Below are 20,433 nucleotides of genomic sequence, written 5' to 3' on the forward strand. Positions count from 1 at the left end.
GGCAGAAAACGAGGAAGCAGCCCAGAGGTCACTGGGTGGCAGAGGGGGGGAAGGGACCTCGGGAAGGAGGCGGGTTCCAAGTGTGACAGCCGCTGCTCGCTGCTTGCTCCGGGCAGAGAGGGCTGCTCCAGGGACAGGGTGATCTGGGAACAGACAAGCCTAGCCTCCTATCGAGGCAGAGAGAGACGGGGTAAAACCTGAACCCTGCTAGCGTGGAGTAGTTTGCGGGACAACTCTCTTTACCAACCCCCAAGTCAAATATGTCTTCCACCAACTTTCTCAGTAATGAAATTCCCATTGAAGCTGCTGCTCAAATGAAAATCCGGGAGGGAGGAAGGGAGGGAAGACACACTGAGTGACTCCCTTTCCCTTGCAGGATTAACCCATTTCCCTAATTAGTTCCTCTTATCCATCAAACCCTCCAAAGGGACTCAGAATGGGTAACTTTTGATAGAAGCCTATGAGATTAGAAAGTTGTGGCTTGGAGAGAAGCTGGAACTGCCTAAAGAAAGAGGGAAAGGGAGAAATGCAGGAATGGAGAGACAATAAAAGCAAACCAGCTTCTTGCCTAGTGAGGTTCTAAAGGGTAGGTTCTCGTTCATTCACACGCATAAAGCAAATGGCTGCTGGGCACCCATTTTGCAGGCACTGTGCTGGACTCGGGGGAGAAAGTGACAAGCAGAGACGGACACCGTGCCTGCTGTCACAGCACTCGGTTGTCTGGGTGAGTCAAACTAATGTATAATCCCAGAGAAAAATGTAAGACCACCACGGAAACAAGTGTTATGTGTTCGATGACAGGATAAAGCAAGATTTGGGGCTGAGAAGGGTTTGTCCTAAGGAAGGGACTGTCGAGCTGACATTGGAAGATGAGCAGGAGTGAACCATGTGAAATTTGGAGAAGAGGTGGGTGGAGGGAGAAGAGCACTGTGCAGAGGTCCGGGCATGGAGAAGGTGGGGCACGTTCCAGAAAGTCGAAGAAGCCAGTCTGTAGCGATAGCATCAAGGAGATGATGCTACATGGAGCAAAGACAAACTGTCCCTGCCAAGCCCCATGCAAATTGTAGATTTGTGAGCAAAATAAATTATGACTATTTTTTTCTGGGTAGTTTATCACATCGCAGTAGAAACACTGTAACAGATGACTGCTGGTTTCTGGCTTTCATTCTTGGGTGGATGGGGGTCGTTTACGATGCAGAGAGCACGAAAAAGCCCAGGTGGGGGGAAAAGATTATGACATTGCTTTTCAGCTTGTGAATTTGCAGTGCTTCTGAGCCATTTAAGTTTAGAGGTCACGGGACACCTGGGTGGCTCAGTCGGTTAAGCCTTCGGCTCAGGTCATGATCTCAGGGTCCTGGGATTGAGCCCCGCATCAGGATCCCTGCTCAGTGGGGAGCCTGCTTCTCCCTCTGCTTGTGCTCTCTCTCTCTCTGACAAATAAAATCTTTTTTTTTTTTTGAGAGGTCACGTGGGCTCACTGTTGGATCTGTGGGTGTGTAGCTCAGGACAGAGGTTGGGTTTGAAGACAGAAGTTGTGACTCCATTGGAAACGGGTGTCACCTAAAGATGTGAATGTGGACCTAGTGAAAATAGAAGTGGGTTTGGTGTGAGGACCTCTGACATTTCCTAGTGGGCAGAGGAGAATGAAGCTGCAAAGAAGGCTTGAAAGGAAGAGGAGAACCAGGAGAGGGTGTGTCACCAGACAGGACAGGATAGTTTCAGGAAGGAGGGAGGGAGGGATTAGCGGGGTGGAGCGCTACCTGGAATACACTCCCAGGCTGAGCCAGGTACACTTTCCCCCAGGCCTCCCAGGGACCAGCATCACAGCAAGCAGTATGGCTGGGTCACCCAGAAGCCTGGGGATGGGACTGGGGGACAAAGGCAAGATGAGGGTCACACCTGCACCCACAAACCAGTTCCTCCCTGGAACCTTGTTTCTTAAACAGTAGTCCCTAAGTCAGCATCATCGTCACTTGGAGCTTGTTAGAGATGCAAACTCTCAGGCCCTGCCCTACTGAATCCGTCTGCATTTTACCAAGGTTCCCGGGTGACTTCTGTATACACAGACGTGTGAGAATGCATGCACTTGGCGCCCTGAGTTGTCCCCCAATCAGGCGCTGGGCAGTAACTCGGGGAAGCCACTAGATGGCGCAAAACTGAGGGGAACAGAGGTGACTGTTGATTGCACCTGCTTTCCTTCCAGTTTCAGCATCTAACTCTAAACGTGCACGTCAGAATCACCTGGGTAACTGTCAAAATCGGAGAGAAACCCAGATGCTGCCCCCATTATTCTGATTCAGAAGGTCGGGGCTGGGCATCTGTTTTTTTTACTACCCAGCTGATTCTGATGCACAGCCAGGGAGCCCCTGCCCTAAACAATCACTCCTCCCCCTTCGCACACATACTTCTCTTAGGCTGACCATTCACGAGGCTGTGGCTGGGACTGGGGCATTTTAATCCTGATTGCATCTCTCGAAAGCAGATGGTAATTCCCCAGGGACGTGAGCCCTCCCTGGGAGCACTGGCTTCTGACTTTTGCTCAGACACCAGCAGCAGGTGGGGCCCAGGCCCCAGGGGGGAGCAGGCGCTGGGGACTGGAGTGGCAACAGGGCTCATACTCAGGGAGTGGATGAAAGGCTGGGCACCCTTGCAGCCTCACACCACGCTGGCTCTGGCCTGAATACCACCATCTCAGAGTCAAGGTTAACTGGGCACAAGGCCACTCTCTCATCTGATTCTCATCAGATGCGCATGTCTGAGGCTGAGCCCTTAAACCTCAGAGCCTGGGCTGGGTCACTGCACGGGGCATGGATGTGCAGGTCACGCTGAGATCAGATATGCCACATGTTGGCAGGGGGGACCACAGGGAGCTCCCCAAGCCTGTGTGACCAACAGGAACGTGGCACTTCAGAGCTGACAAGTATTAAGTTTTCCCGGGAAAATTATCCTGCTGGGACTATGGCTCTAGTCAAGACCCTGGGAAGGAGTCTGCAGTGGCCTCTCAGCCTCAGTTCCAGAAGCTTGGACGCCTAGATCCCAGGAAAGACCCCCGCCGCCCCCGCAATGGATCAAGCATCCACGGATTTATTGAATATCTTTAGATGGGGGAGAACAAATGTATTTTCTCATCTAGTCTATTTTGGGATGATAGAGTCCTTTATTTCTCCGTGTAAAGCATGCCTTCCTCCGTTTTTCTAATTTAACCTTCAAAAAGGTCTCCTCTAGTTCCAGGAAAGTGGGACTTTTTTTGTTTGTGTCTTTTATCAAGTCTTCAAAGATTTTTTTAGCAACTCCAGGCAGAGCTGCTTACGGACTGTTTTTCCTCTGGTGGGTTCCTCTTTGTGCCACTACTGTCATCACATCAAGTCTCATGGAATCTAGTGGCTGGAAAACTTCCCGGGAGGGAAGAGCCTTAGTTCTATGCACAAGTTGGGGTGTTTTCTCTAGCAGCCTTTGGGGGGGCTGATAACTCAGGGCTCCTCCACAGTGACTCGACCACATCCCAGCACTCGGGCGACTGATCACCAAAGTCTACTAATTCTCTGTAACTTACACTTGCCCACACAAATAATATCAATAATAATAATAATAATAATAATGGGTATTTATGGAAAGCTTATTATGTGCCAGGCACTCTTCCAAGTTCTTTACATTTACAAACCCATTTACCATCCTTAACAACCCTGCTGGAGGCACACTGCATTTTTACACGTTATAGATGACCGTCCCCATGTCACAGAGTGGGAAACTGAGTTTTATGAAGCTGAACTAATTTGCCCCAGGCTAAAGTCAGTACAGGAAGAGGGCTGCCGCTCTCAATGCCTGTGATAGGAGAGGGTGGGAACGTCTGGTCCTGGAGGGTGAAGTGTTCGTCACTGACAGTGTTTAGAATTGTCAGGCTGATTTTCAGTTGGTTTTAGTATTGTTTTTAGATTTTCGAATGTACTGCCTCCTATTTGGGTCCCTTCCATATGTGACATCTTCTGCTTGCCCGAAGTCTGTAGGCTGGGTGCTGGTCTGCCCAGCCCAAACTCTAGGTCATTACTATGCAGGTTCAGATGGAGAAAGGAAGAAGGGCAAAGGCCAATAGGTCCTCTGGAACCCAGCTCAAGCTCCACCTCCTTCAGGAAGCCCTCCCTCATTTCTCTACTCCTCCCTACGCTGTGCTCTCTGGAGACAAGGTGAGGAGGGCCTCCCAGTTGCTCTTAGGTTTGACCTTTGAATGCCTTCACTGCTCACTTGCACACGGCAATGGCTATTTTGTCTCCAGATATTTCCATTTGGCAAATTGTCCATGTGCCCCTGAGCTGGCCACTGATCCGGCCACCAACCCAGGCTTCCCCTGCCCCACGGCTCCAGCCCCTGCCCCTTAGTGTAAGATATGGAGGCAGGGGTGGTGCGCTGGTGAATCTGGACTGGGCGGTCTGGGAGGGTGGGGGGAAGGGGATGGGGGCAGAAAACCCAGTTGAGTCTGAACACAGGCCCCAGAACTGGTTCCACCGGAGTTCACCCCCGGGGTCATGTGACTTCTCAAAGGAAAAGGTACTGCTCCGGACAATTCAGAGTTAAGGCCCCTTTTTTTCATTCTAAGCTGGGAGAACGTATTGTTTAAGAGTTTTTTTCCCAGGCCAAAAATGCACTGGTTGCAGCCAGACTGCAAATGCAAGGAAGGATGTGTCCTGGAGGTGGGGGGGGCAGGCAGGGGGTGGTGGAGGCCTCCCAGGCAAGACTTCCAGCTCCGAAGAAAAGGATCAGAGTCCCAGGCCTTGTCTGGGGAGGATGGTCGTTTCCTTGCAGCCTCCCTCCCTTGGGACCTGAAGTATCCTTACTGTCTGGATCTGATGGCTGAGACAGGTGCCCCCAGGGCTGCAGTCATTCCACAGTCCTCACTCCTGGCACAACTCCTGTACAAACTATGTGCTCAGTAAAGAGGTTTGGAAGAGGGAATGAACCAACCAGGCCCTCTAGCCTGACCCTGAGGGCATCTCCGCCCCCAGTCACTTGGGTCTCGTGGTGGGGCTGAGCCAGGCTGAGCCGAGGGACCTTTCCAGGTCTGCCTCTAAGCCTGGACCCAGCCCTTCCCCAGCACCTCCGCCTAAGGGCTCAAAGGTCAGGTTTCTAGCGAGGGGAGCAGTGGGACTGGCTGGGCAGGCAGGCCCGCTGGTCCTGGCACTTGCTGGAGGAGCTGAAAATCGAGCTCGAAATCAGAGCCTCCTTGACCCCACTTCCCAGGCCTTGGGGCTCCTAAGTTTCCTGGTAAAACTCTTTACCTCCTCCCCATTCTTACCACATCCCTGAAGCTTGCAACAGTTTCTAAATTATAGGCCGATGGGATTTCTTAACATAGCCAAATACACTGAATTAAAGATACTCCTCAAATTCCCCAGTCCCAGTCTCTCAACTTCCATTCTCCATTCTACATCTTCCCTGTGCCCGGTACCCTTAATGCCAACGCCTCTGTCCTAACCCGGAAACACTCCATGGGCCCCACGCAACGACTTTGGCTAATTAATAGCACCTGACTTGGATTTAACTATTAAATCAACAAACGTCTGACTTCTGTTTTGTGGGGCTTCCCCATCTTCCCAGTTGTCAATGACCAGAGTATCAGAAGGGCTGAAGAGCTTTGACCTTTGGAAAGGAACTTTCTAGTTTGGTTTTTGAAGGGTTTGTGTCTTCTCTTGCTCTGGGAATGCTATTAAGTTGCGTTGTCTCTCTGCCTTGGTTTCCCGATATGCGATAGAGAAGTTATCACTTTTACCATGGCCTTTTTCTCTAGTTTTAAGGCAGTGGTTAAGATCCCAGGTAGTGAACATATCCAGAGCCACACATCCTGAATTTCCCGGGACAACCTTGATTTCAAATACTTAGTCTCTATTGTCAGATCTTATGTCAGATCTTGTGATCTGATTTGGGATCCGAATTTATGGTCTTGAGAATTTATGAATTATTCAATCCAGAAATGGGCTGGAATTTTTTTTATTAATATGCATATACAAACCATTCTGCTCCCGGGGGCTGGCCTGGAAGCCGCTGCCCTCACAGCAGAACGTGTAATTCCGCCCAGCAGGAATGCAGCCGATCACTGGCCCTCATCCCTGGGGGCCGCTGGGAGACGGTCCTCCCTCAGTCCCCTTGTCTCACCCACCCCTGGGTGCTGGACAGGGGAGAGTTCTACTCACCCGCCCAGAGCGTCCACAGCACAGGCCCCGTCTTCCCCACCATGGTCTTGCTTCCTCTGTGCCCCAAGCCCAGCCTGGCAGGGATGGCCCCGGCAGGTCTGGGTGGACTCGTGAAAGTTGCAGCGGTCTCTGGCCTGGCCCAGCCCTCTGTCCCTGCGGTTTCCCTTTTCCTCTATACCTTTGCCCAGCCTGGCCCCCCACCGAGCTGCTCAGCTGGACTGGCAGGTGAGCTCACCTATGGGACTGGACCCATGCTCCGCCTACTCTACCAGCGGGCCCAAGAGGAACCTTCCCCATCTTCACCTGCCGCCCCCACCTTTTCTCCACTTAGCAGGTGTACAAAGTCCTGGGCTTCTCACCAAGGTGTGGGCTTCTGTAACAGAAAGGAAATTACCATCTTGTCATAAAAAGGGAATGATCTCAGAGGCAGGTTTTCGAAGCCAATTAAAAAAGGGTGTTGCCCACAACCGCTGAAACACTCCCAAGAGCGATAGGATCTGGTCTCCTACTTCCCCTCCCTTTTCTACAACCCCCACCCCACCCGTGTTACAGATGTAGGCACAAGAAGACCGGAAGTCTCTGTGCTCAGGGAGTTGGTAATTTGGTTGGGGAGATAGAGTATACAAGTAAATGAAGACAGTCCTAGAAAAAACCTGACGGTTTTTGTCTCAGGTTGCTTGGAACCATCCTTTTTTTTTTTTTCCCCAAAAAGACTGAAGTACAGTTGAACTAGACACCATGTTACGTTAATTTCAGGTGTACAACAAAGTGATTCAGCACGTTTATACTTCGTGCTCTGCTCGCCCCAAGTGTAGCCAGCACCTGTCACCCTACAATGTTATTATAATACCATTAACTATAATTCTCTATGTTGTACCTTGTAGTCCTATGACTTAGTCCTTCCCCAACGGTAAGCCTGTATCTCCTACTCCCCTTCTCCCATTTCCCCCCCTCCCCTCTGGCAACCATCAGTTGCTCTCTGTATTTTTGGGCCTCTTTCTGCTTTTTGCTTGTTTGTTTATTCATTTGGTTTAGATTCCACACGTAAGTGAAATCAGATGGCATTTGTCTTTCCCTGTCTGACTTATTTCACTCAGCATAATGCTCTCTGGGTCCATCCACACTGTTGCAAATGGCAGGATCTCATTCTTTTTTATGGCTGCGTAATATTCTCCATCCACTCATCTGTCAGGGGACACTCGGATTGCTTCCATATCGTGGCTACTAGAAGTAATGCTGCAATAAACAGACGGGTGCATAGATCTCTTCCAATTAGTGTTTGCATTTTCTCTGGGTGTATATTCAGTAGAGGAATTACTGAATCATATGGTATTCCTAGTTTTAATTTTTTCAGGGGCCTCCATACTGTTTTCCACAGTGGCTGTACCAGCAGTGCTCGAAGTTCCTTTTTATCCACATCCTTGTCAACACTTGTAATTGCCTTTTTTTAAATTTTAGCCAAGCTGGCTTGTGTAAGATGATATCTCATTGTGGTTTTGATTTGTATTTTCCTGATAATGAGTGATGTTGAGCATCTTGTCATGTCTGTGGGCCATCTGCATGTCCTCTTCGGGAAAATGATATTCCAGTCCTCTGTGCATTTTTTAATCAGGTCATTTTTTTTTTTCTGGTGTTGAGTTATATAAGTTCTTTATATATTTTGGATATTAACCCCTTATAGGATATATCCTTTGCAAACACCTTCTCTCAATCAGTAAGTTCCCTTTTCATTTTGCTGCTGGTTTTTTTCCGCTGTGCAAAAGCTTTTTATTTTGGTGTAATCCCAATGGTTTATTTTTGTTTTTGTTTCCCTTGCCTTAGGAGACATATCTAGAAAAATGTTGCTGTGGCTGATGTTAAAGATATTACTGCCTGTGTTTTCTTCTAGGAGTCTTATGGTTTCATTGTCTCACACTGAGGTCCTTAATCCATTTTGAGTTTATTTTTATGTATGGTGTAAGAAAGGGGTTCAATTTCACACTTTTGCATGTAACTGTCCAGTTTTCCCAGCACCATTTATTAAAGGGACTATCTTTTCCCCCATGGAACTGTTCTGGTTTTAAAACAGAAAGTTCCTTTCCCTGGAATCTCTTGGTCCCAAGCCAAGTGGGAATGGTGGGTCACCCTACTTAAAGGGTAATGGTGCTATGGGGAACATAGCCTGGAACATGGTACAGAGAATGAGATTGGAGCAGGGGAAGGGGCCCCACTTTAGACTGGGTAGTCAGAACAAAATGGGGAGATGAGTGTTAGGGATCTCCATTTGACAAACAGGGATCTGAGTCTCAGAGAAGTGAAATGAGTTCTCAAAGGTCACACAGCTTGTAGGTGGTTTTCTGATTTCCAGTCCACCATTTCTGTGGCCTGATGTCACGCTCTGTAGGTGACTGAGGATATAAAGAGGACAGAGGCCATGTCCTCCTCCTGAGTGGTGCCCTCCTTACCTGTTGCCTCTCTTAGGTGTGTTGGCTCACCTCCATCTTTCCCTCCCCCACTTCTCTGCCACCTTCTCATTCTCTGTGTTGGTGTCCTGTCATCTGGAGCTTTACCCTGACTGACCCTTCCCCCTCATCTCACCTCTCTCTTGAACCACCTTTCATCTTTATGGAACCTCGAAGTGTATGGGTGTGAAAGGAACCCCCATGGCTTCTCAGTAGTGGTCATTCCTTGGCAGTCAATTCCTGAGTCCCTATTTTGAGCCCCGGGAAGGAGGTGTGATGGTTGGTCAATGGTGGTGCCGTGTGCCTCCTCAGAGGCGTGTTCCTCGGCCACTTTTTCCAAAGGAGCCCCCACTCCAGCCCTGCCAAGTCTCTGCCACACAACCTGTTTGCTTTCTTCTCGGCTCTAACTACTGACGTCCCCAAGCCTTGTCCATGCTCGTCCCTCTACCATTCCTTCCCCTGTCACATCCACTGTTATAATCCAACTTGTTTTTTAAAGGCCAGTGCATATATTATTACTTTTTCTATGAAGGTTTTCCTGATTTCTTCAGCCAGAAGGGCTCTTCCCTTCTTTGAACTCACACAGCACTCTGGATCTCTCTTAGGATACTAACAACATTCTGCCTCATGCTTGAGTTATTTTTGACCTGTGTCTCATTCCTCCTAATAAACTGTGAGCTCATTCATTTATTCAGCCAATTTTTGATGATACTATATGCAGGGCATTGTTCCACTTAGCTAGGAAGAAGGACCATTTTGAGCATGTAATTATGTGTCTTACTAACTTTGGTCAAGGAGAGTGCCTGATGCATAGTGGGTAATTTGTGAATGGCTACACAAATGGATGGAAGAATTGATGGATAAAGGTGTAATTATAGAATGTGTGGGATGAGGGGCTGAACTACTGGGTTTTCGGTTTGCTTTGGACATGGTGATAGTAAGAGGTGACAAAGTGGAGTAGAGTGGATCATGAGCTCATTTGAAATTTATGAAGCTCGTGGAATTTTTTTTTTTTTTTTTTAGAGAGAGAAGGAGCATGGTCAGGGGAGGGACAGAGGGAGTGGGAGAGACAGAATCTTAAGTAAGCTCCACACCTAGCATGGAACCCAATGTGGGGCTCCGTCTCACAACCCTGAGATCATGACCTGAGCCAAAATCGAGAGTTGGATGCTTAGCCAACTGAGCCATCCAGGGGCCCTGAAGCTCATGGAATTCTTATACCATCCAGCTTGCCACTTGACCATCACCATGAGCATGAGTGTGGGGAAGGGATTGTGGATGGTGAGCACAACTGCCCACTTTATTACCCAGGGTCACTGCTGTTCAAAGAAATGTAACCCTGGTCACCAGCCGTGACTATACCCTCTAGTAGCACGATGTGCTCTCCCGACATCTAGCCGAGGCCCCTCCCCATGCTGTATACCGGTATTTTTTCCCAGCGCCCTCTAGACTGACATGGGGCTGAGATACAGTTTGTTTCATGCTTCTAGATTTTTGGTGTTAGACCATCTTCTGGAGAGACTTTGAATAGGTAGCCCCAGGCAAGAGGGTATGAAGAGAGAGAGCCCCCCAAAAAACCTGTCCTTTATAAGCCTCTCCATCAGTGAAGTGTGACCTTCTCCTACTCTGCTCCTCAAGGTCCGTGTCCGGTGTCCAGAGAATCAGCCAGAATGGAAAGAGTTAAGTGGGGCCTGCTTTCGGGTCTGGGTCCTGAACTGCATTCCTTCCTCCTAGAGATCTGCCAGGCTGTGGGGCCAGAAGCTAAATTTAGAAGGTAGCTAGGATTTCCTGTTAACAGCTGTCCTGCCCCTCAGAGAAGAAGCACTGAAGAGAGGAGAGAGGTTGGTCCCTCTCACTGGTCGGAACTCTTTGCCATTTTATCTGGGTCCCTCAACCCTTGCGTGACTGCCCTTTGGTGTGGAGATACAGGCAAACCAGTGGTGAGTGTGCTTTTCCCTTCGTTTTGTCCTCTGAGCCCAAGACTTACAAGCAGAGGGCCAGCAGCTCTGCCTTGGGTGTCAGGGCCCAGCCATGTGTGGGACCAGCTCCTGAGGGATTTCACGTTCCTTAATAGGCTGTGGATGGTGCCTGGGCCGAAGGCAGCGACTCCTGTGGCCTTGGTTAGAGACACTGAGGAAGGCCAGCTGCCCCTCCCCCCGCAGAGGCAAAGGCGTGTACGTGTGGGCAGGTGGGGTATGTGCTTACACATGTGTACCCATGTGTGTGCACACCCAGAAGTTTCGCTAGGAAGATCTTTCTGGTCTAGGGAATTCACCGCTTCCCAACTGCGTTAGCTATATTAATGCAAACCCAGGACCCTGCTCCCCTCACTGCTTCCTTCCTGGAAACTGAGGAAGGAGCCAAGTTGTCATTTCTTAAATAGTGTGACTCCAAGGTGGCCGGTTTACACAGCTGGGGGGTGTATGTCTTGGTGTCCCGGTTTAACGGTAGCTGGGCCAAGACTGGGTTTCTCCCCCATGGCTACTTTCCCCACCAGAGTAGGAGCATGTGGTGACCTTCCCCCTGACATCACCGATATACCCCTTCCCCCCACAAAACCGCCGGAAGCAGATTCCCTAACCACGTTTGTCATGCCAAACTTACAGGGACTGGCAGGCTGTCATGGCGACCGGTGGGGACCCAGAGGAGGAGCAGGTCGTCCCAAATGGAGAGGATGAAGCCGATGTGAGGGCCGTGCAGGCCCAGTACCTCCGGAGCCCCTCCCCCAGCCAGTAAGTGTGCCCTTGCTGTGCTCCCTACCCCTGCAGCCACAGCAGGAGTGGGCTGGGGGTGGGGGAGCATGAGGAGATGTGGGCCCCGGGGAGCCTACAGCCACCACTTCAAGTTCACTCATTTAACAAATATTATTGAGTACTTTTTATATGTCGTGCTTTCTGGAAGAGGCAAATAGGCAAACAGACTGCATTTTGATGTGTCATGGTAAATGCTGGAATTATGCCTCAGGTCTAGTGCATGGTGGGCCAGGGAAAGGAATAGCTGGACTTGGATGGGTCATAGGAGGCTTCCTGGAGGAGAGGATACTTCCAGGAGGACCTGAACCTCAAGAGTCCTCTTCATTTTATGACAAGCAATTAAAAATTTTCCTTTACATAAAATTATTGAGGATATAACATGACGTAGATTAGAACATTTGCATGAAATTTTAAGAAAAACCATGAGACATCAAAGAAATGCTTACTTGCCTTCTGAAGCAATAGTGTGTTTTCTTTTCTTCTGCCATAAATCATAGTGGAGGACCTGACTTCTAATCTTAGTTCTGTCACCAAACTTATGTGAAGAATCCCTTTAATTCTTGAGGCCGTGTCTCCTTATCCATAAAAAAAAAGGAAGAAAAGACCCAACTAAGCTATCTCAAGGTAACTTTACCTCAGACTATCTATGATTCTGCTTGACTTCACTTTCCCTCAGCTCTGGGATCTTGCTGGCTCCTGCTTCTCAGAGCTTGCAAGCCTCTCCCCTCGGAATGAGAGTCACCACTCATGGGCCAGGGTGCTTTGTCAAGTGTTGGGGACTTTCCCTTTAAAATTCAGCATTATGTTCCCACTTCGAAAACCTGTCAGGACAGAGTTTTTAAAATGTATCCCCCCTCACCCCAACACTAGCAGACAAGGCAGAGAGAGCTTGCGTGTGATCAAGGTAGGTGATGGACGGCTTGTGCAGTACTTAGGGTAATGCTAGCTCCTTTAGCAAATGGGTTTTTTTTTTTTTCCCCTCACTCAAATACATTCCAAAACAGGTACCTGAGCCGTGATTCAGGAACCAAGGCCCCTTCTATCCTGTAGATCTTTCATTTTCAGGCAGGCTGCTAAAGTTACCGTGCTTATCCGCATCAAGACCAAACGGGAAGAGAATGAAGAAACTCTCAGAAGGTTTTTATGGGCCAGGCCTGAAAATGGCCATTTCTCTCCCACTCACCTTCCACTGGCTAGCACTTAGCAAAGCCATGCTGTCTTATAAGGGAGGATGAACTGAGGTCCATGAGTCCAGGAAGAGGAAGTGGGTTTGCTAATACATAGGGGATTCAGCCTCAATACGTCTCTGGAGACGGCTAATATTCATGCTACCTTGTTCCCCACTCATGAAACTCCCACAGGAGACAATCCCAAAAGCAGTTTACCTACTGCTACAGACAGTTCACAGGCTAGGTTCTCTGCCTACATGCGAACTAACTGGAATTTAAATAAAAACTTGGGGGGGAAGAAAAAAGCTAGGTTCTCTGGCGGGTAAGCATCCTCTGGCCCAGGTCAAAGTACGGCACCTTATGGTCTGCAAAACAAGCTCCCATCTGATCAAAGGAGGGGTGGAAGGTATACCGTCATCAGTCCATATAATTAACGAACATGTCTGCCTGCGAAGAGGGGAGATCTCCTAGATTTGGCCCTCAGGGTAACATGTCCTGGTCTGTTGTTCTCTGGGGCCTTTAACTCCACCCTCTGGGCCTTTCTCCTTGTCTGTCATCCTCCAGAGCCACATCCCAACTGAGATGGGAGAGTGTGTTTTCCTTGAAGGCTATGTAGCTTTGGCAGACCCTGTCCTGCTTATGGAAATTTGGAGGCCCAAGGATTGCTGAAGCCTGAAAGCTGCCAGAGACTTTTTAAGGTCATGGTTTCTTTGAAAATAGGATCCCTCTAAAAACATAGTAAGTTTCTGATGGATCTAGACCAGACAACCTGATGTGTCGGAAACCACGCACCAAGTTCTTTCTTAGATATGATTTTCAATCTTGATTTATTTCTTTGCCTCCTTGTCTGCATACTTCACTGTCTAAGCTCAAGACTGTTATCTTCAGAAGGAATCTGCAGCTGGAAATGGGAGTGGGAAGTCCAGGACACCTGCTGTCATTTGTAGTGTGGTTGTTAAAAGTTTTACAACAGAATGTGCAACTAACGAGCAAATGAGGGGAGGATGCAAAACTAAAATGTAATCAGCCCAAAAGAAGGCAAGAAAGAAGAGAAAAAATATATAGAGAAAGCATAACAAATAGTAAGAAAATAGCAAGATGGTAGATTTAAACCCAAGTGTAGAAATGATTACTTTAAACATAAAAATGAAATGTGCCAACTAGAAGCAAATACTGTCAGACTCAGTTTTTTAAAAAGCTTACATACTGCTCATAAGAAACACACCTTAAGAAGTAGAGATCTACAAGGAGCACCTGGCTGGCTCAGTCGGTGGAGGGGACGACCCTTGATCTCAGGGTCATGAGTTCCAGCCCCACGTTGGGCATGGAGCCTACTTCAAATAAAATAAAATAAAAAATAAAAAAAATAGAGATATACAAAGGTTAACAAAGGCTGGAAAACTTATACTACACTGTCTGAATTACAGTTGCTCATACCTTTAAAACTTGGCGACATAAAACAGTCACTTTTTAATGTTCACAGTGGGGTGGCTCATCTTTACTCCAAGATGTCTGGTGTCTCAGCTGGAAGGACGTAGGTTCCGGAAGGACTTAAGGCTAAAGGATGACTCACCAGCTGAGGGCTGGTAGCAGAGTGGCTTCTTCACATGTTAGACACTTCATTTTGAGCCCTTAGCCGGGCTGTTGGCTAGAGCACCTAACATGGTCTTTTCCTATGGTCTCTCCACATGGGCCAGTTTGGGCTTTCCCATAGCCTGGAAGCTAAATTCCAAGGGCTAGCATCCAAGAGAACAGGACAGACATGCACTGATTTTCGGGATCTAGCCTTAGAAGTCACGTAAAGGACTACAGAGGTTCAAAAGGGGGCAACATAAACTCTGCCGGCCCTGGGGGAGTATCACAGTCACATTGTGAAGACAAGTGGGCCATCTTTGGAAAATACCAACCATCACAATCACAAGCCAAATAAGGACAGAGAAGAATGTTTCACAATGATCAAAGGTGTGGTTCACCAGGAAGGTGTGATCGTTTAAAATTTCTATGATCTGGGGTGCCTGGGTGGCTCAGTTGGTTAAGCCTCCAACTCTTGATTTCAGCTCAGGTCATGGGATCAAGCCCCGAGTTGGGCTTCACGCTCAGCAGGGAGTCTTTCTCCCTCTCCCTCTGCCCCTGGCCCCCCATGTTCATGCTCTCTCTCTCTCTAAAATAATAAAGCTCTTAAAAATAAATAAATAAAAATTCTATGATGGAATAATGTAGCCTTAAAATATATAAAGCAAAAAATTGACAGAACTAAAGAAAAAAAATCCACAACCTTAGTCAGACATAACATTTTTTAAAAAACAACCTCAGCAACTGATATTATGAGGCAGAAGAAAAAAAAAAAAAGAATATAGGAAGGAGGGGCGCCTGGGTGGCACAGCGGTTAAGCGTCTGCCTTCGGCTCGGGGCGTGATCCCGGCGTTATGGGATCGAGACCCACATCAGGCTCCTCTGCTATGAGCCCGCTTCTTCCTCTCCCACTCCCCCTGCTTGTGTTCCCTCTCTCGCTGGCTGTCTCTATCTCTGTCAAATAAATAAATAAACAAAATCTTTAAAAAAAAAAAAAAGAGTATAGGAAGGAGGCGCCTGGTGGCTCAGTCAGTTAAGCATCTGACTCTTGATTTCAACTCAGGTCATGATCTCAGGATCATGAGATCGAGCCCCACATGGAGTCTGCTTCTCCCCCTCTCCGTCTGTTCCTCTCCCTGCACGCATATGCTCTCTCTCTCTTTCTCAAATGAGTAAATCTTAAAAAAAAAAAAAAAAGAATATAGGAAGTTAGAACAAAACATTAACAATATTAACCTAGCAGGAGACACATTCTTATCACATGTACACGGAGCATTTACCAAAAGAGATCGTATACTGGCCATATCTATATCAACAAATTTTTAAATTTGTTATATGCTTGAAGTCATATAAAATATGTTCTTTGAGGGGCGCCTGAGTGGCTCAGTCGTTAAGCATCTGCCTTCGGCTCAGGACGTGATCCCGGCGTTCTGGGTTCGAGCCCCACATCAGGCTCCTCCGCTGGAAGCCTGCTTCTTCCTCTCCCACTCCCCCTGCTTGTGTTCCCTCTCTCGCTGGCTGTCTCTCTCTCTGTCAAATAAATAAATAAAATCGTTAAAAAAATATATGTTTTTTGACCTTGGGAGAATGAAGCTAGAAATCAATAAAAGCAAAACGATATGACCGAAATTCTAACTAAAACCACAATTCAATACTATTACATACTCACCAAACCATCTAAAATTAAAAACTGATGGTAGCAAGTTTTAATGAGGATGTAAAACAATCGGAACTCCATTCATAGCTGGGAAGAGCATAAATGAGTACCAGCACTTGGAAAACCCTTTCACGGTGTCTCCTAAAACTCAGCATATGTTTGTCCAGTAACCCAGCAGCCTCACTCCTGAGACATGCTTAACAGGAATAAGTACATTTGGGCACCAGAAGAGAAGGCCTAGAATGTGTTAGTAGCTAACAGCCATGAAGGGTATAGAATGTGAAAGCAACACGAAGAACTGTCCAACTACCAGTAGGCTGGATAAGTGACGTCTGCTATGTATATTTTTAAATGCTGCCCCAGGGAATTAACATTTTTATTAAGTGCTTATCATGTTGGTGCCATTGAGCGTCTCAGATTATTGGATGGGGAAGGCAAACAGTGAGCACTGGTTGTGAAGGGGGAAAGTGGGTCGCTGCCAAGGGAGGCAGGAGACAGGGAAGGCCAATTCTGCTGGTTCCACCGTCTCCCGTAAAGTTAGCCGGCCACATACGGGACAGAAGCATTTGTTTGTAATAGAGAAGTTCCGATGGTATTCAATCCTTAGTCCTTCCAGCTGCCAGTCTCGCTCCTGGGCAAAAACAGGCTCAGCCTGAAAGCCCCACTGACAAGTGGGCTGAGCTTTTCCGCGGTTCCCCACGCAGAGCTCATTTTCTCCCGGTTCTCAGTGACTCCGGCTGAATCCTGTCGGCTTTGATGTTCCTCTTGGTTTGCGGGTGTTCCTTAGCAATTCATTTCTGAAGCTGACCCCAAATCAGCTGGCTAGCCCTTTTCAGGAGTTTTCAAGGGAGGGCACATACAGTGACCCTCGATGGGCTATTCCTTCCTAAAGTAATCATCATAAAACCCGAGGTATCAACTATTCCAGCTGCACGGCTTTTGACTTAAAATTCGGTCAATCCCACCACATTACAGACCAGGCCTGAACCAGCCCAGATGAATGAGTCTATAGTATCTTTAAAAATGAACAGGCAGGGGCGCCTGGGTGGCTCAGTCAGTTCAGTGTCTGCCTTTGGCTCAGGTCACGATCCTGGGGTCCTGGGATCGAGTCCCATGTCGGGCTCTCTGCTCAGAAGGAAGTCTGCTTCTCCCTCTGCCTGCCGGTCCCTCTGCTTGTGCTCTCTCTCTCTCTCTCTCTCTCGGATAAATACATAAAATCTTCAAAAAAAAAAAAAATGAAAAGGCAATCCACAGGCCAGAAGAAAAATTCGCAAATCACATATCTGATAAAAAGCCTGTATCCAGAATGTATTTTCAAAAACCTCTCCAAACCCAATAAAAAAGAAACAACCCAATTTAAAAACAGAGAAAAGATTTGAACAGATACTTCACCAGAGAAGGTACGTGGATGGCAAATGAGCACATGAAAATATCCTCAAAATTCTTAGTCATTAGGGGAATGCAAATTAAAACTACAATGAGATATGATTACATACCTATTAGCATATCTAAAATTAAAAAGATTGATCACACCAAATATGGGTGAGAATGCGGAGTACCTGGAATCCCACCGCTGGTGGAAATGTAAAATGGTACAACCATTTTATAAACTTCTTTAAAAAGTTAAACGTACGCCTGCTTAAGCGGACACTTACACCTGTATGATCAAGTCCTTCCACTCCAGGGCATTTACTCAAGAGAAGCGAAAGCCTAGACTTGTACAGGAATGTTCAGAGCAACCTTATCTGTAATAGCTTAGAAACAACCCACGTGTCCACCAACCAGTGAATGGGTAAATACACTGTGGCAAATTTACACACTGGAATAGTACTCGGCAGAAAAAAGGAATGAATTATTGATTCATGCAACAATATGGATGAATCGCGACATAATTATGCTACGTGAAAGCAGTCAGACAAAAAAAGAATACATACCATATGTACCAGTTTATATAAAATTCCCAAACATGCAAATGACTCTCTCTGGTGACAGAAAGCAGATCCGTGGTTGCCCGGGGAGGCCAGGGCCGGGGGGAGGGTCGAGGGGGGCTGACCGAGGGGCGGGAGGAAATGTTGGATGGTCATAGGTAAGCTCACAGTCCTGATGTGGCGACGGGTTGACAGCTGTCTACATATGCCAGATGTTCACCACTCTGTACACTGTACATATGTGTGTTTGTATGACATTTATACCCCAGAAAGCTGGGCTTTTTAAAAAGCTATGAAAGGGGAACAAAAACTCTTGTAGGAGGCAGTGTAGGGCCGTGGAAATGGCATAATTGAGGCCAAGATCAAAGTCAGGTCTCCTCTCCCTCGTATTAGCCATGAGAGCTTGCTTAACTTAATCATGAAACTGAAATACCAGTTTTACCCAGTGGTAGAAATTATATAATATAATATAATATAATATAATATAATATAATATAATATAATATATGTTGTTTATAATATATGATCCATGAGATATAACATATATTGTTATTAGATATATATAAAGGCATATTAGGTATTGATAAATGGTGTTTCTCTTTCCTTTTCCTTCCAGAGAAAGTTATCTGACAGTAACTCATGATGTCAGGAAATTTTTGTATAACCAGAGACCCACCCACTCTAGTGAAAATGCCGTGTTTCTCTCATTCTGCTCTAAGCATATACTGTATTCTAAGCAACAGATCATCACCACTGCTGTTGGTCTCCAGCCTGAACAGCCCCCCTGTACTTCATTTGTGCCTGAAATTCCATCCCTCTTGTTTTATCTCTTTAGTTAACGGCTTGAGCATTTTTAAAATTACATATACACGGAGTCAGCAAATACCCCACCAGCGACTGTCAGGCCTGGTTTCCTAAGGCTACTTAACAAATCACCACAGACCGAGTTGCTTAAAAACAACACAGATATATTCTCTTGTAGTTTCAGAGGCTGAAGTCTGAAATCAAGGTGTTGACAGGGCCACCCTCCCTTTGAAGGCTTTAGGAGGGCTTCCTCGCCTCTCCCAGCTCCTGGCGGCTCCAGGAGTTTCTTGGCTGTGGCCATGTTCCTCCAACCCCTGCCTCCAACTTCACGTGTCTCTCTCTTTTTTTTTTTTTTAAAAAAAGATTTTATTTATTCGACAGAGATAGAGACAGCCAGCGAGAGAGGGAGCACAAGCAGGGGGAGTGGGAGAGGAAGAAGCAGGCTCAGCGGAAGAGCCTGACGTGGGGCTCGATCCCATAACACCGGGATCACGCCCTGAGCCGAAGGCAGATGTTTAATGACCGTGCCACCCAGGCGCCCCTTCTCTTCTCTCTCTTCTCTGTGTGTCCTTCTTAAGGACGTTTGCCATTGGACTCAGGGCCCATCCTAATACAGGATGATCTCATCTCAAGATCCTTTACTTAACGACATCTGCCGAGATCCTTTTTCCAAATAAAGTTGCATTCACGGGTTCTGGGAGACATACCTTTCTGGGGTACCACCATCCAACCCAGCACAGCCCTAAATCCAGCCCCTGGGAGACATAACTACTCTTTCCCGTGCAAGCAGGACAGGACCTTGCCAAGTCTACCCCGTGCCACACGCATCCCTGCCAACCGACCAGAGCTAGTTCAAGAACGAAGTCTGCTCGCTGTCCTGGCAGGTGTCTGAACATTTCCAGCCTCCTCAGTAAATTGCATCCGGGGGTGAATTAAGAACCTGAGAAAGGGGAATAGACAGTGGAGAGGGGTGTCAGATCTTCATTTTTGCCTGACTTGGGCACTGACCTCAAAAGCCTTCGAGTCAAGCCCGTGTCTGTGAATCATTCTCTCCGGAAGAAACTTTGGCGAGACATTCATCCATCTCCCAGCAAGACAAAGTTCCCTGGGTAATTTATGGGTTGACGCTAAAATTTAAAACCTCCTGTCGAGCAGGACAACTTGGTGGGGCTTTGCCTGTATCTCTGATCTCCATCAGACCTCTCCAGTTCACCAAATGAGCCGCAGTCTAAGAAATCAGTGTGCTTGTGCTGTGACCCAAGCTCAAAGCAGGTCCTCCCTTCCTTACAAGGGGACGGCAGCCCCCAAGTCCTCTCATGCAGCTTATCTGAAGCCTGCCTCTGCCTCTCTTCTCCCTCCTTAGCTATGACCAAACGAAGGCTCAGACTTCTTTATCCAGCTCTTGTTCTGATTTGGAGAACGTTTTTCTGTTTTCCTCTATTTCTTTCCAAGTTAAAATTCATTTCTTGCTTTGGCTTTTTGGATCAGAAATTGTCAAGCCTTTGCAGTTTCTAGAGCTCCTTGATTATCTGCTCAGGCCATCTCTCGTGACAGCATTTTCCCCTCCACCTTCAGTGAAGTTCCTTAACTATGTTGTGCTTACCTTTCCTACAGGGAGGTCTCTGTGGCTGGTGGCAGCAGGTGGGACCGGCGATGGGGACAGGCAGTGTCAGGTCTGTGTGTCCTGGGGAAACGGCTACTCCTAGCTATGCTTTCTCTTTTATATTTCTTTTTCCGTGAAGATTTTTCCAGCTTTCACAAAGCCTGCCAGAAGCAGCTTGCTATAAATCAATTTGCTTTCATTTACTGACTTCTCTCCTTCTTTGGAACCTGAACTTTGCCCATGTGGTCACTTTCTCTGAAGCGAATGAACACTTAGAAGAAACTCAGAAATCTGTTCCTTTTTTTGAAAAAGCCAAATCGAGAT

The 20,433-nt window shown here is 47.4% G+C and overlaps 2 protein-coding genes across 2 annotated transcripts in view; one reads left to right on the forward strand and one right to left on the reverse strand.

The window, feature by feature from the left end:
• Window positions 1-6,340, reverse strand: part of GPA33 (glycoprotein A33) — a 56,295-nt gene extending 49,955 nt beyond the window's left edge. Inside the window, exon 1 of the mRNA XM_034667642.1 lies at window positions 6,183-6,340. Coding sequence (XP_034523533.1) covers window positions 6,183-6,225 — 43 coding nt within the window. The 5' untranslated portion in view covers window positions 6,226-6,340. The remainder of the gene's footprint in view (window positions 1-6,182) is intronic.
• Window positions 6,341-10,432: 4,092 nt separating this feature from the next.
• The window catches only part of DUSP27 (dual specificity phosphatase 27, atypical), a 30,197-nt gene continuing 20,196 nt past the window's right edge, over window positions 10,433-20,433 (forward strand). The window contains exons 1-2 of the mRNA XM_011234924.3: window positions 10,433-10,563; window positions 11,230-11,355. Coding sequence (XP_011233226.1) covers window positions 11,246-11,355 — 110 coding nt within the window. The 5' untranslated portion in view covers window positions 10,433-10,563; window positions 11,230-11,245. The remainder of the gene's footprint in view (window positions 10,564-11,229; window positions 11,356-20,433) is intronic.

Source organism: Ailuropoda melanoleuca, chromosome 8 (genome assembly GCF_002007445.2).
Source record: "Ailuropoda melanoleuca isolate Jingjing chromosome 8, ASM200744v2, whole genome shotgun sequence".
Taxonomy (NCBI): domain Eukaryota; kingdom Metazoa; phylum Chordata; class Mammalia; order Carnivora; family Ursidae; genus Ailuropoda; species Ailuropoda melanoleuca.